General features: G+C 43.3%; 1 protein-coding gene across 1 annotated transcript; it reads right to left on the minus strand.

Annotated features, from left to right (window-relative positions):
- Window positions 1–1024: 1024 nt before the first annotated feature.
- LOC135981833 (uncharacterized) lies at window positions 1025–3291 on the minus strand. Its single transcript, XM_065586242.1, has 2 exons — window positions 2589–3291; window positions 1025–1594 (listed from the first exon to the last, which is right to left on the minus strand). Exons 1-2 carry the CDS (start codon window positions 3163–3165, stop codon window positions 1119–1121), a joined length of 1053 nt encoding a protein of 350 aa, XP_065442314.1. The 5' UTR covers window positions 3166–3291; the 3' UTR covers window positions 1025–1118.
- Between the last annotated feature and the right edge of the window lie 11958 nt (window positions 3292–15249).

A 15249-nucleotide genomic window follows, 5' to 3' on the forward strand; every position in this document is an offset into this window, starting at 1 on the left:
TGGCTCATGAAGCCCTATACTGGCGCCCTGGACACTGAAAAAGAACTCTTCAACTACCGGCTGAGCAAGTGCAGAATGGTGGTGGAGTGTGCTTTTGGCCGTCTCAAGGGGAGATGGAGAAGCTTACTGACTCGCTGTGATCTCAGCGAAACCAATATCCCCATTGTTATAGCAGCTTGCTGTGTGCTCCACAATCTCTGTGAGAGCAAGGGGGAGACCTTTATGGCGGGGTGGGAGGTTGACGAAAATAGCCTGGCTGGTGATTACTCACAGCCAGACAGCCGGGCGATTAGAAGAGACCAGCGGGAAGCGCTGTGCATCCGGGAGGCTTTGAAAGCAAAGTTCCTGAGTGAGCAGGGTAACCTGTGATTTTATAGTTTGTGTACTGAGAAGCTAAACCTGCCCCCGTTTCTTTACCCAGGTAATGTTGACTATCCTATCCAGTTACATACCCCCTTCACCCCCCCTCCAACACACGTGTCGAAATAAAAATAGTTCTACTTTGTTAAAGCACACCGTTTTCTTTAATACTGTTTTAGCGGGAATTTTTTAAAACTGGGACGCAGACTGTGGTGCGGGGCGGGTCTAGTGTTGTGATGCGAATGCAGCTTCTAAACTCAAGGATTGACAGGCTCCGCTGCGGTGGGATGCTTGTTTCAACGGAGCCTGTCACCCCTCCTGATCGGGACTGTGTGTATGGGAGGTCTATTTGACTTTGTGGCAGGGGGAGGACGGTTACAGATCCCATGCTGTGTGGCTCTGTGATCCTGTCTAAGGACCGGCGCTTAAGATCTGTAACTGCCCTCCCCCGCCACAAAGTCACAGAGCAACCCACCCCCCCCAACATTACATCAAAACAACCTCCCAGACTAACCGGGGCAACTAGTCACTGCATCACTGCACTGTGTATGTGCCCTGCTGCTGTGCCTGCCCCCGACTATGTACCCTGCCAAAGGAGACTGTCCTGTCCAATTTCCAACCCCCTTTCCCCTCCTCCTCCAAAAGAACATGATTGAAACAGTAGTTAACAGAAACGAATTTTTTATTATCAACTACACATGGCATTGGGAGGTGAAACTTGGACGTGGGCTTGTGTCAGGCGGGAAGGAAAGAACTTTTCAAATTTTGGGAAATGAGAGCCTTCTGCTACTAGAGCTCTCTGCAGGGGTGGAGTGAGAGTTAGCAGGGACTCTGCCGCCTCTCCTTCTTTGCACTTTGGGTGAGGTGGGTATGGGACTTGGTGGCGGGGGAGGGCGGTTAGAGATGGACTGCAGCGGGGCTCTGTCCTCCTGCCTCCGTTCCTGCAGAACATCCACAAGGCGCCGGAGTGTGTCCGTTTGCTCCCTCAGTAGTCCAAGCAGCGTTAGAGTCGCCTGCTGGTCTTCCTGCCGCCACCTCTCCTCCCGATCCATGTTGGCTTGGTGCATTCGGGTCAAGTTCTCCCGCCACTGGGTCTGCTGTGCTGCCTGGGCTTGGGAAGAGGCCATAAGCTCAGAGAACATGTCCTCCCGTGTCCTCTTCTTCCTACGCCTAATCCGCGCTAGCCTCTGGGAGTGTGATTCCAGGCTAGGTTGTGAGACAGTCGCAGACGGGGCTGTGGAAATGGGAAAAAGGGAGTGAATTCCTCTGAAAGATAAATGTAGTTGTGAACAAAGAACATAGTCTTTCTCTGTGAACAAGACCATGCACAGCACCTTTCACATGCGCACTCAGCACAAGGTCGAATTCTCGGCCTTCGCATTCTGTGCCTGGGGTCTTGAACAGCACATTTGAGAAGCGAGGCAGCACAACGGAATTTCTGTTGCAGGCAGACATGGTAAGCCGTACACTTGTGGCAGTTTAAAACTTTTATATTACCACTGGCCTCATTTCACATTTAAATCAATGTCAGTCCCTGCTGCCAGCAATCCGGCAAGCGGGAACTCTGCCCCTGTCCCACCCCCTCGCGGCTGTCCCCGGGAATGATCCCTTTCGGCTGCCCCTCTCCCGCCTCCACCGCGTGGCTGCAAACCAGCGGTGACAGTTCTGTAAAGGAACGGGAAAGCAGTCCCAACACTAACATTCCCCTACCTAATTAAAAGCAGGTCACCATGGCCGACATCACCCTGATGAGGATCTCCGAGAGCGACAAAGAGAGAATGCTCCGGGAAAGCCTCCAAAGACCAGGGCCGTATGCCGCCCTGCTGTGCAGAGCAATGATCCCCGAGTACCTGATAATCTCGTGGCGCGGCAACGTGTCGTACTTCGGAGGACCCAATAAGGCCGCTCTCCCCAAGAACCTCATGCAACGGCTTTCAAGTTACCTCCAGGAGAGCTTCATCGAGATGTCCCAGGAGGATTACTGCTCTATCCCCGCACATATAGACCGCATTTTACTGTAGCTGCAGTAGCAGGGAATACACAGTAGAGCGGCTTGTGCAGGACAATCACTGAAAACCGGACATTGCTAGATTTCTTTTCAAAACTTGCACTGCCCCTTACTAAACCGTTAAGCGCCTAGGGCACACTAATCATGAACAACCCATTCTTTTAATTGTTAATATTCCTGTTTTGTTAAAAATAAATGTTTAGATGTTTACAACACTTACTGGCTGATCCTTCACCAGATTCTGTGTCCGGGGTAATGGCTGGGGACGCTTCGTAGGGGATCTCTGTAAGGGTGATGAAGAGATCCTGGCTGTCGGGGAAATCAGCGTTGTGAGAGCTGCCAACTGCCTCGCCCTCCTCATCTCCTTCCTCATCTTCCCCGTCCCCTAACATGTCTGAGGAACCGGCCGTGGACAGTATCCCATCCTCAGAGTCCACGGTCACTGGTGGGGTAGTGGTGGCGGCAGCACCGAGGATGGAATGCAGTGCCTCGTAGAAACGGGATGTCTGGGGATGGGATCCGGAGCGTCCGTTTGCCTCTTTGGTCTTCTGGTAGCCTTGTCTCAGCTCCTTGATTTTCACGCGGCACTGCGTTGCATCCCGGCTGTATCCTCTCTCTGCCATGTCTTTAGAGATCTTCTCGTAGATCTTTGCATTCCTTCTTTTGGATCGCAGCTCGGAAAGCACGGACTCATCGCCCCACACAGCGATGAGATCCAAGACTTCACGATCAGTCCATGCTGGGGCTCTCTTTCTATTCCCAGACTGCACGGCCATCACTGCTGGAGAGCTCTGCATCGTTGCCAGTGCTGCTGTGCTCGCCACGATGTCCAGACAGGAAATGAGATTCAAACTGGCCAGACAGGAAAAGGAATTCAAATTCAAATTTTCCCGGGGCTTTTCCTGTGTGGCTGGTCAGAGCATCCGAGCTCGCACTGCTGTCCAGAGCGTCAACAGAGTGGTGCACTGTGGGATAGCTCCCGGAGCTATTAGCGTCGATTTCCATCCACACCTAGCCTAATTCGACATGGCCATGTCGAATTTAGCGCTACTCCCCTCGTCGGGGAGGAGTACAGAAGTCGAATTAAAGAGACCTCTATGTCGAACTAAATAGCATCGCAGTGTGGACGGGTGCAGGGTTAATTCGATTTAACGGCGCTAACTTCGACATAAACGCCTAGTGTAGACCAGGCCTGAGAATCTGACAAAAAAATATTTCAGATGGTCTTTTTAAGGGTGGGATTTTAAACTCTGATCCCATGAAAGTCAAGTGCGTTTTTACCATTGACTTCCCTGGTGGCTGAGTTGGGGCAATGATGAATTCTTGTGAAAATCCCACCTTAAATCATTTTAATACTCGATTGGTTGTGTTGAGCTTATAAAACACATCCTCAAAGGCACTCACAAGAAATCCCAGGAACCCACCTTGCAAATAAGTCCCATAGCGGAGCTTGCTTCCAATGTCCTTTGGTACTTCTAGCTTATTAAATAGTATTATTTTGTAACACAGTAGCTCTCAGAATCCCAAAGTGAGATCAGAGCCCCATTGTGCTAGGCATTGTGCAAACACACAGTGAGATACCACCCTTACCTACAAATCTTTAAGTCTAATTAGACAAGACAGATGTATGGTTGGAGGGGAAATAGAGGCATGGAGAAGTGACATGACTTGCCAATGGTCAGAGATAGAGCTGGGAATAGATGGCAGGTTTCCTCATTCAAGTACAGTGCCCTATCTACTGGACCATATTGCCAAACACAAATACATCATCATATTACTGTGATCTAGGGAGCAGAGGATTACAGAGCTTCAACATCGGACCCATTATCACTGCCTACATCTCTTTCTTCCTGCCCATTCTCTCTACATTTTGATAGCATGTTCATCACCATGGTACTTTGCTCACTGAGAAATACCAATCTTGCATTTAAAGCGAATATATTTTGTCCACATCTATTAGTTGTAATTTGGCTGGGGAAAGATCAGAGACATTAATCTCTAATGAAATAAATTATGATCTAAGGTGCAGATGTCTTCTTCTGTATAACTGGACTGGTTTTAGCCAGGTCTGAAAAACATGAATTCTCATTCTCCGTGCACCACTTTCATCCTTATAGATGAAAAACACACAACAGTCTAGATAAGAGCAATGACTTAAGCATAGCAGACAGACACATTTTTACCCATGGATTTTGAAACCTGCTCAGAGGCCCTGATTCCAGAGTCCAAATGAAGTCAGCGAGAGCTTTGAATCAGGCCCAGAATACAATCATAAGGCAACGTGGATTCTAAAAACGTAATTAATGTATCAAAGTCAGTCTCAGATTCTTCTGGTATTCATAACAAAATGGAGATTTCTTCTCAATGCCACCCTGCAATTTAACACAGCATTAACCTTAAGAGTGACACCAGTCAAGGCTTTAAATGTCTTGGTCTTTCACTCTACAAATGAGTGGGCCCTGTCTTATAGCCCCCTCTTCTGACTGGACCCAAGCTAGCTCTTGCTGTGACAGCACGTTCTCTGGGGCAATTCTGTCTGGAATCTTCTCACACAGGTCAGGACAGGCAATTTCCAGCAGGGTCACTAGTTGTGGTTTATTTTAGTTTCTTTCAAGTCTCCTCAACAAAACAAGATCAGACTTCCCCAAGTCTGTCCATCACCCCTGTAAGTTCCTCAGCCCAAAAGTTGGGGGCTCTTACCTCAGAGCCTTTGTGATTACAGTTCCTCTTAGCAGTAGCTCCAACTTCCGGCAGGTATTGCAGCTCCTCTCCATTTCCTGTTCCTCCTTTTATGAGCATCTGCCCATTAAACTGCAGGTCTTTTCCCAGGGGCAGCAGTTGGGGCTAATCAGCCAGCTAGCCAGCTGCTGGCCTCTGACCCCAGAGAATGGTATCCCTTATCCCTTCACACTCTCTAATGCTATGTCTTTCAGGCAGGAAGTAACCAGAAGCCACAGAGTAAATTTACAAAAAGACAAATGTAGGGTTTCTTGAGTGTTTTGTTTTCTCTCATGGATAGTGTACTGTACAAGTTTCAAGAGTAAGTCCACAGTAGTCTATGGAAAGGAAGGATGGAAAGCAAGGATTGTCCAATGGTTAGAATGCTAGCTTAGGACTTGTCACCTGGGTCTAAACCTTTGCTCTGCCAAGACTCCCTGTGTGACCTTGGGCAAGTGACTTATGCTCTCTGTATCTCAGTTCCCCATCTATAAAGTGGGGATAATAGCAATTCCCTACCTCATAGGGGTGTTGTGAGGATAAATACATAAAGACTGTGAAGTGCTCAGATGCTACAGTGATGGGGCCATATCTAAGTACCTTAGATAGAGCTACACAGTCAGCACCCATATCATTTGCCACTATATCTGGGGACGGGCAATGGGGAATAAGCATAGCTGTGTTTCATCTACTATGTAAGCATGAGTAAAGTTAGGAAGATGCTGTTATGTTCCTTCCAGAACAAAGGATGACTGTTATAAGTTGCAGATGGGTGAATGTAGCTGCCCTCTCTCTCTGACCTAGTAAGGGTAAGTTGTTCTTGTTGAGTAAACAAGGAAGATACAAAGAATTGTGGGGCATGAAAGGGGAAGCTCCAGCGTTATTTATGATTTGATAAAACCTCTCTATGTGTTAAATTAATTCTGTTTTCTGGTGTCTATGGGGAGAGAGGGCTGCAGAAAGGAGAATTACAAAAGGAGAAAATAAGACAGGAAATGAATAGAGGGAGGTTTGTGAAAGCTTCCTTTCAGTTTAGTCTAGTTCATTGAATTTTATGAATGCAGCCCCCACAATTTTTCTTTCTTTTGGTTTTTATGCTCACAGGAGGGTTAGCAGTTAGAATCTCCCTCTTGGATAATCTGCTGTGCTGAAAGGATGTATGAAACAATTGGAGTTGGTAGGTTTAAAAAAAAATCCCTTTCTCTGGACCTCTTCATTTACTAATCCATGTGGAGATGTTTTCCAGCTCTAACATCTCTTACCCATGGACCCATCAGAAAAGTCAAGGAGATCACTACTGTGCATGTGTGTAAGTGTTTTGAAGATAAGGGCCTGAAATTTTCCCCAGGTCTCATCTCGGCCTAAGGGTGAATTTTTCCTTTAAAAGTTTTAGCAAAAAAACAATTCAACAAGTTTTTAATATAAGGAGAATGGAGGAGGGGAGAACGAGAAAATGCACTTTTATAAAATGCATGCACTTATTTTAAAATAAATAAATAAATCATCCTTATTTTGAGACCGCTTAGCCCCCAAATGTTTGAAGTTGAAAACTGAAATTTGGCAGGTCGATAGTCAATTGGGTGTAAAAGTGTTTTCAGCTACACTAGCGAAAGCTGGGTTAGATATAGTTGATTTATAAAAGTTTGAAAACTGTATTTCATCTATGCACAATAGGGTTTTTTTGTTTGTTTGTTTGATGGAGCGAGATTGGTAATAAAACTTTTGAATAATGATCTTCCAGCACTCAGGTATGCACTGACCTAGGTAAGCTAGGTTGGTCAGGGATAATGGCATCATTAAAAAGGTTGGTAGTGACTGAACATCTAACATAGTGAATGCCAGTGAAAATGAGGTAGGATCAGAAACTAAAATATGGAAAGAACAAGTAAAAAATTACTTAGACAAATTAGATGTGTTCAAGTCACCAGGGCCTGATAAAATACATCCTAGAATACTCAAGGAACTGACTGAGGAGATATCTGAGCCATTCGCAATTATCTTCGAAAAGTCATGGAAGATGGGAGAGATTCCAGATGACTGGAAAAAGGCAAATATAGTGCCAATCTATAAAAAGGGAAATAAGGACAACCTGGGGAATTACAGACCAGTCAGCTTAACTTCAATACCCGGAAAGATAATGGAACAAATAATTAAGCAATCAGTTTGCAAACACCTAGAAGATAATAAGGTGAAAAGTAACAGTCAGCATGGATTTGTCAAGAACTAATCGTGTAAAGCCAACCTAATAGCTTTCCTTGATGGGGTAACAAGCCTTATTAATAGGGGAAGTAGTAGATGTGGTACATTTTGACTTTAGTAAGACTTTTGTTACTGTCTCACATGACCTTCTAATAAACAAACTAGGGAAATACAACCTAGATGGAGCTATTATAAGGTGGGTGCAAAACTGGTTGGAAAACCATTCCCAGATAGTAGATATCAGCATTTTAAAGTCAAACTGGAAGGCCATATCGAGTGGGGTCCCACAGGGATCAGTTCTGGGTCTGTTTCTGTTCCATATCTTCACCAATTGTTTAGATAATGGCATAGAGAGTACACTCATAAAGTTTGCGGATGATACCAAGCTGGGAGGGGGTTGCAAGTTCTTTTGGAGGATAGGATTAAAATTCAAAATGATCTGGACAAACTGGAGAAAGGGGCTGAAGTCGATAGGATGAAATTCAATAAGGACAAATGCAAAGTACTCCACCTAGGAAGGAACAATCATTTGCACACATACAAAATGGTTAATGACTGCCTATGAAGGTCTACTGCGCAAAGGGATCTGGGGGTCATAGTGGATCACAAGCTAAATATGAGTCAACAGTGTAACACTGTTGCAAAAAAGAAAGAAAACATCATTCAGGGATATGTAAGCAGGAGAAAGCATGAGACGAGACATAATGTTCTGCTCTACTTCATGATGATATGGCCTCAACTGAAGTTCTGGGTGCCACATTTCAGGAAAGATGTGGACAAATTGCAGAAAGTCCAGAGAAGAGCACAAAATGTTTAAAGGTCTAGAAAACATGACTTCTGAGGGAAGATAGGAAAAAAATGGGTTTGTTTTGTTTGGAGAAGAGAAGACTTAGGGGGGACATGATAACAGTTTTCAAGTACATAAAAGGTTGTTAAGAGGAGGAGGAAGAAAAATTGTTTTCCTTAACCTCTGAAGATAGGACAAGAAAAAATGGGCTTATATTGCAGCAAGGGCAGTATAGGTTGAACAGTAGGAAAAACTTCCTAACTGTCAGGGTAGTTAAGCCTTGAAATAAATTGCCTAGGGAGGTTGTGGAATCTCCATCACTGGAGATTTTTAAGAGCAGGTTAGACAAACACCGTCAGGGATGGTCTAGATAATACTTAGTCCTGCCATAAGTGCAGGAGACAGGACTAGATGACCTCTTGAGGTCCCTTCCAGTCCTGGGATTTTATGATTCTATGATTAAGGTACAGATTGAATGAAACAGGCTGCACTCTTGATCTGGCTGTTGGAGCAGGACACCCTGATGGTGAGTGGTGTAGAAAAGCAGGTGGTGAGTAGAAAAGCTTCTGAAGTTTTATTTTTAATCTTTCCTGAAATGTCTTCTCTGCCTCCCAATTGCTTGTTTCCGCAGCAATAGCCTTCATCAGAAAGTTTTGGGCTCCACCCACTGGCCTCCTGGCTCCCTCATCTGAGTTAAGACAGGCACCCTCTCACTGCCTTCACACAATTGCACCAAACTCTGTGTAGTTCCTGCCATCAAGAGTAGTTTCTCTCCCTCTCATTGACTTTCCACCCATGTTACTCCCTCAACTGGTACACCAGGACTTGTCACCTGAATGCCTTGTATCCCAGGATGGAGCAGACAGATGGAAATGTAGGTGAAAATTAAGAAGATATTTATTTAAGTAAAACCATGATATCTATCCAAAAACTGCAGTCCTTTTACACCAAGTGAGACATATATGCATAACACAGAAACAGAAAGAAAGCATTGGTAAAGTAGAGACAGAAATAAAAGAAAATTAGGAGAAACTAGCAGCACTGAAATTTTGAGAGCCACAGTTTATCTCGTGTTAAGCTCTTATTGTTCCCAAAAGGGTCTCTTGGCACTCTCTCTCCTTCAGACTCTGCTCAGCCTGGGAAAAGAGAGTTATTTTTATAGTGAAGTTCCTATCCCTTTTTCCCACCATGACTTGCCACACAGGACAGCCACCACGGTGGACTATATTATAAATTTTACCTCATAGATTGTAAGGAACGGTTAGATCATCTAGCCTGACTTCCTGTATACCAAATTCCCTAGAATTTTGCCCAGTTACCCTGTATTGAGCCCAATAACTTGTGTATGGCTAGCATATCTTCCAGAAAGGCATCCAGTCATGATCTGAAGACATCAAGAGATGGAAAATCCACTACTTCCCTTGGTAGTTACTGCCACTGGTTATTTGCCCTCACTGTTAAAAAATGTGTGCCTTATTTCTAATTGGAATTTATTTGGCTTTAACTTACTTCCTTTTGTACAAGGACGTGTAACTAAAAGTAATAGGATTTAATTAAGAAAAGGAAAATTTACGCTGAACATCAGGGACCACTTTCTGATATCTGCATCTATGCAGAGGGGCATCCCAAAGGAAGTCATGGAAGCTTCCACTATTTCTGACTTTTAAAACCAGTCTGGATGAAACACAGGAACATTCACTGTCAGGAATAAACCTGCATTGTCAGGGAGAGGAGGATGAAATGTCTTTCACATCTGGGACTCCATATTATTCTGGAACCGAGTGAGGAAATAATTTGGTTCAATATAAAACTTTAAAATACTTAAAAAAAATAAAGGTAACTACTGACTGTAATACAACATTTCCAAGCTGAACTATAAAAATATCAACTTTTCTGCTACCATATTCCCAAACCCTATTTGTTACCTGATAGTTATTGGAGGTGAATTGGATAAACCACAAAGCCTTGTCACTTCAGATTATTTTCAGGAAGGTAATCCATCAGTGAACAGAAGTGCTCTGCCCTCTTGAATCACCTACATGAGGGAGTTGCTGGAGCTTTGATTCTTCTGTGACTCAATTCCTTTAGATGAGTTGTATCACTCTTCATTGTTTCTTTGAGTGTTCTGGTCATTCAGGTGGGTGATTGGAATTTGAACATAATTCTTAATTCAAGCATGAATGTCATTCCTGGGAATACACCGAGGGTCTTGAGAAATTAAAAGAATCCCTTTGAAAAATACGTTTGCTACACTGGAGAACATGGTTCTGAGCGATGCTCAGCAAGCGCCAGTGGCTGATTCAGAGCTGGTATTTTCTGGATACTGATATTTCTCATGACTTACAGCAAAGATTCATAATGCAACATGGCTATTATATAGAATACTCCGGGGTCGCTGGGGGTCAAATCCTCTGTTTTGAGGTGACTGGGAGAGAAGATGGAGGGTTGGGCAGACTGAGTCTCTTGCTATTACCAGATAGATGGTTTCTTCATATCGTCAGTAGTACTACCCAGGCCAGGGAAAGGGAGCCTGACATGTCTTTAGAACATACATATATATTATAACAATAGGCTCATTTTGGCCTACAACTGAACCAGAATTTTAATTTTTATAATGTGATTATGACTACTGTGATTGTGGTTGCTGAGGTTGCCTCCCCTGATAAGGTTCAAGCAGACGTGAGATGAAAAAAGGAGCAGGTCCCAAAATTCTTTTATAAATCTCTGGCAGGCTGTGATAGCCTCTTGACTGCAGGTAACACAAAGACTAGGTCATGTACATTGTTGCTTTGAACAGTCAATTCCTATTTCCTATGTATAAACAGGTAAGTAGTTGCATTGATTACCATAAGGCCATTAACCATCCCAAGGTTCGTCGGTAGTTTACTACAAGCTTCAAAGAGAAATAAAGACAATGATATTATTAAACCACATGTTTTATCGAATTGCTAATATTCCATTTTGATCTCTGAATCAGCAGAATATAGGAATAGAAGTTTACTATCTACAAGTTAATAAAATCACATTGTTTTAACAAGACATAGATAAACACAGGCAACTATAATTAGTATTTATTTCTAATTCTCTACAATACCAGTTTGCATTTCCAACACTGTGGCCTATCTAACATGTTTTTGGTAACTATCTATAAGAAATGACCCTGTTTACCATTTCAGTACTTCCCTAGTATGTTTTTAAAGGTTGATCTTGGGTCACTTAGCCTCCTGGTTGCTTAACCCTTTCTGGCTCAGTGTCACAACTATATTTTTATTAATAAACATGATAACTTAAATATATAGAGAGCATTTCAGTCTGAAGAACTGCAGCATGCCTTCCAAATTGCACATGCATAAACATGGGGTTTATATTGTGTCTTGTAAAGTAACAAATGAAAGCTGGTAACAAACTAGGGGATTAATACCATTTTGAAATGTATGTATTCATGATACATGAATGTTGATAAATTATATAGTCAATTCCATGATCACACTTTGGTTCACTACGAAATATACTCAGGAGACCAAATAACCAACATCAGTCAGGTTTATTAATAGGGTAAAGGAAAAAGTATCTTTAGGATACCAGTTTCGTACAACGATGTTACATTCACCTTACACAGAAATCGTGCTTCCCAAGTTACACATTTCAGCTGGTATTATTTATATGATTTTACAAGTTACACATTACTTTTGTATGCCACTCAAATCCAACCCATCAGTTTGTCCCAGTTCCCTAAACTGTTGTTCTGTTCCTTCCTTATCTTTATTTTGGATACCAGCATTCCAAGTACTGATCTGTGAAGGTACTTCCCTAGCTTGTGCTAAGACATCGAACAAACGTATCTTGATTTTGATGTTTCCTGTCTGCTTGTGTCAAATGCTAACTTCAGTAAATGCAAGGTGTAATCGGATACTTAGAATCCACTGGGAAATCAACACAAAAGAATCTCCATTTGTAGGAAAAGCCAGGTTGACGGGGGGAATGTGAAGTCCCTCTGAGAGACCAAGACTATAGGAGATTGTCTTGTCTCTGGTGTCAAAGCAATGAGTTTTGGGGAAATACAAGGTGAAGCAAAAAGACATTTTGGTATCCATCACTGAGAGAACAAATAGGTCAGGCCTCTTTGCATGGATCCCCAGCCATGTGGCTTGGTGATGCTGAGAAGTGGCTGTAGGTGCAAAAACCTTCTTTAGTCCAAGACTGGAGCCTGCTAAGGTTATATGTGGTCTCTTAGAAGTATGTTATATTTTAGTTGTATTTGTAACCATTTCTGTTTCTATTATCTTTGCTTAGTAGTATTAGGCATCCTTCAGTTTCGAGAGACCCTGGGGACGTGCCCCTGAGAGGTAAAGAATTTACTCAGTTGGTTTTATGGCAGCCGTGAACGTGGCTGAAGAGACCCACTCGAGAGAGACCATCTCTATCACATCTGTCATATTTAAAGATGATGTTTCGACTCTTTGGCTCTGCCTTCTGCGAGCTCTTTTCTCCTCTGCTAAGCTGGATGGCTTCCTCTCATAACGCCGGAGACCTTTGTTAAGCTCTTGTTTCCAAAGGCTGAGGTCTTGAGTGTGATCTTCCCATCTGTCCACATCCATGTCCATTTCTTTGAGGTCTCGCTTGCACACATCCTTGAAGCACAATTTTGGGCATCCTTTGGGTCTTTTTCCATATGCCAATTCGCCATAGAGGATGTCCTTTGGGATGCACCCATCATTCATTTGGCACACATGCTGAAGCCAGGAGAGGCATCTCTGTTGGAGGAGTGTTTGCATGCTGGGTATGCTGGCCTATTTGAGCACCTCAGTGTTGGTGATTCTGTCCTTCCGGGAGATGCCAAAGGTTTGACGAAGGCAACACATATGAAAGCTGTTGAGCCTCATTTCCTGATGAGAGTATAAGGTCCTTGTCTCGCTCCCACACAAAAGTCTGCTGATAACACACGCACAATATATGCAGATCTTTGTGTGTTCTGTCAGTTTTTGTTTTGCCAGACCCTCTTGTTCAGTCCAGACATTGTTGTGGTGGCTTCTCCAATGAGGATGTTGATTTCTGTTTCACATGAAAGGTTGACTGTGATAATGGACCCCAGGTATGTGAACTCATTCACCACTTCGAGTTCATAGTTGTTGATCTTGATGGAGTTGGTTCCTCAACTCCTTGACACATTATGTTCATCCTTATTAGGCTTACGGTGAGCCCAAAGTCTTGGCAGGCTTTGGAAAAACTGTCCATGAGGTTTTGGAGATGGGCTTCTGTGTGGGTTGTCACTGCTGCATCGTCAGTGAAGAGAAGGTGTTGGATAAGGGCCTCCCAAGTCTAGGTTTTAGGTCTGAGTCTTGAAAGATTGAACAGCTTTCCATCAGATCTGGTGTGCAAGTGGATTCCCTCAGTTGAGGAGCCAAAAGCTTGTTTCAGTAGCAAGGAGAAGAAGATCCCAAACAGAGTTAGGGCAAGTACACAGCCAGGAGAAGAAGATCCCAAACAGAGTTAGGGCAAGTACACAGCCTTGCTTGGCTCCGCTACAAATCTGGAAAGCCTCAGACACTGAGCCGTCATATTGGACTGTGCCGCACATCTTTTCATAGAAGGATCAAATGATGCTTAAGAGCTTGGGGGGATATATAATCTTTTCTAGAAGTGCAAATAGTCCTTTTCTACTGAGAAAGTCAAAAGTCTTTGTGAGATCAATGAAGGCTATGTAGAGGGTTTTATTTTTTTTTTGTTCTCTGCGTTTCTCTTTTAGTTGTGTCAGCGCGAAGACCCTGTTGGTAGTATCTTTGCTTAGTATCACTTACATCTCTGTTCTTTATTAATAAGCTTATTGGTTTGACTATAAGTTTGTTCCAGTGCAATATGTTAAAGTAAAGTGTGACTCCTCAGCCAAGCCAACAGGCTGATGTTTATATTGTCTCTTTGTAGACAGCAGACTTTGTAATTTCTGTGAGTGTCCATTGACGGAGACACTCTTTCAGGAGGCTTGTGCTTATCAAGTGTTACCTGCAAGGCAAGGGAATTTTTTTGGCCAGCTAACAAACTGGGGTGACAGGGAGCTATCACTCAGTTTCACACCAACAAATCTCTCTTCTGCTAAGATCACCCATAGTTCTGGATGAGCCCCAAAAGTGTCACAGTGACATAATACAGTTTACTGATTGACTAAGCTTCATGCTTGAAGCACTGATAAACTACATTTTAAGAGATTGACAAGTGAGAAGGTTGGACACTAAGAAAAGGTTACAGTTTTAATATTTTCTGTTTGTTTATTTTGGGTAAAGGATATAGAACAAAACTGTAAAGGTGAGTAGGTAGCAGAAAAGACAGGATGAGCAAAAAAACCCAAACAGATGTTGAGCTCACCAAGAGGCAGTTAGAAAAGCTGTGTGTGCAATGAGGTCTAGCAGCAGCTGTTCAGAGGAAATCAGAGCTAGTGGCCATGCTGCGCTCACATGCTGTGAGGCAGGATGGGGCACATGCTCCAAACTGGGGCCCAAAAAGGGTTCTTTTTTCTCTGACAGGATCCTGAGGATATGTTGGGCTAAGTTGTTTTCTTCTTTAGGGGGAAAAAAAAGTGTGTTTGTGATACTTTCTCAGGGCACCCAAAACTGTGGATCACCATGTAAGCCTCCTGCCTCAGCAAAAGAGAGAGATTTGCATGGTGCTAAATTGGGTGACAACTTCCTGTTCTCCCAGTCTGTTAGCTAGACTTCCTGTCTGTAGAATCTGGCTCTTTAAATTAACCAGTTCAATTCCAGATATATCAGTCAAGATGGTGGCTGCCACACATGCACAGGGAATGCCCCCTTTTGAAAAGTGAATATTTGCTGAATGGTACCACGCAGTTACTGCAGTTAGTTTTTATCCCAGGTGTAAAGAAAATAAAACAATAGCATCTCAGATATCAGTGTATCGTAACTGCTGGCAAAGAGATAGCTGTTTAGTGGTGACAACTTTGAAGAGAAGATTTTCAAATGTAACTGATTATATTGAATACCCAATTTGCTCCCCGTGAAATGGGCCTAATTTTCAGAGGTCGTGGGCTGAGTATTTAATGAAGATCAGGCTCTTTCATGTGTCTCAATGTCAGTACCCAAAACAATAGTAAAGAGAAGAATTATACACAAAGATAAACATGAGTTGTTGGAAAAGAGGCAACATATATTTTGTAAACGAAAGT

This window comes from Chrysemys picta, chromosome 2, assembly GCF_011386835.1.
Source record: "Chrysemys picta bellii isolate R12L10 chromosome 2, ASM1138683v2, whole genome shotgun sequence".
Lineage (NCBI taxonomy): Eukaryota > Metazoa > Chordata > Testudines > Emydidae > Chrysemys > Chrysemys picta.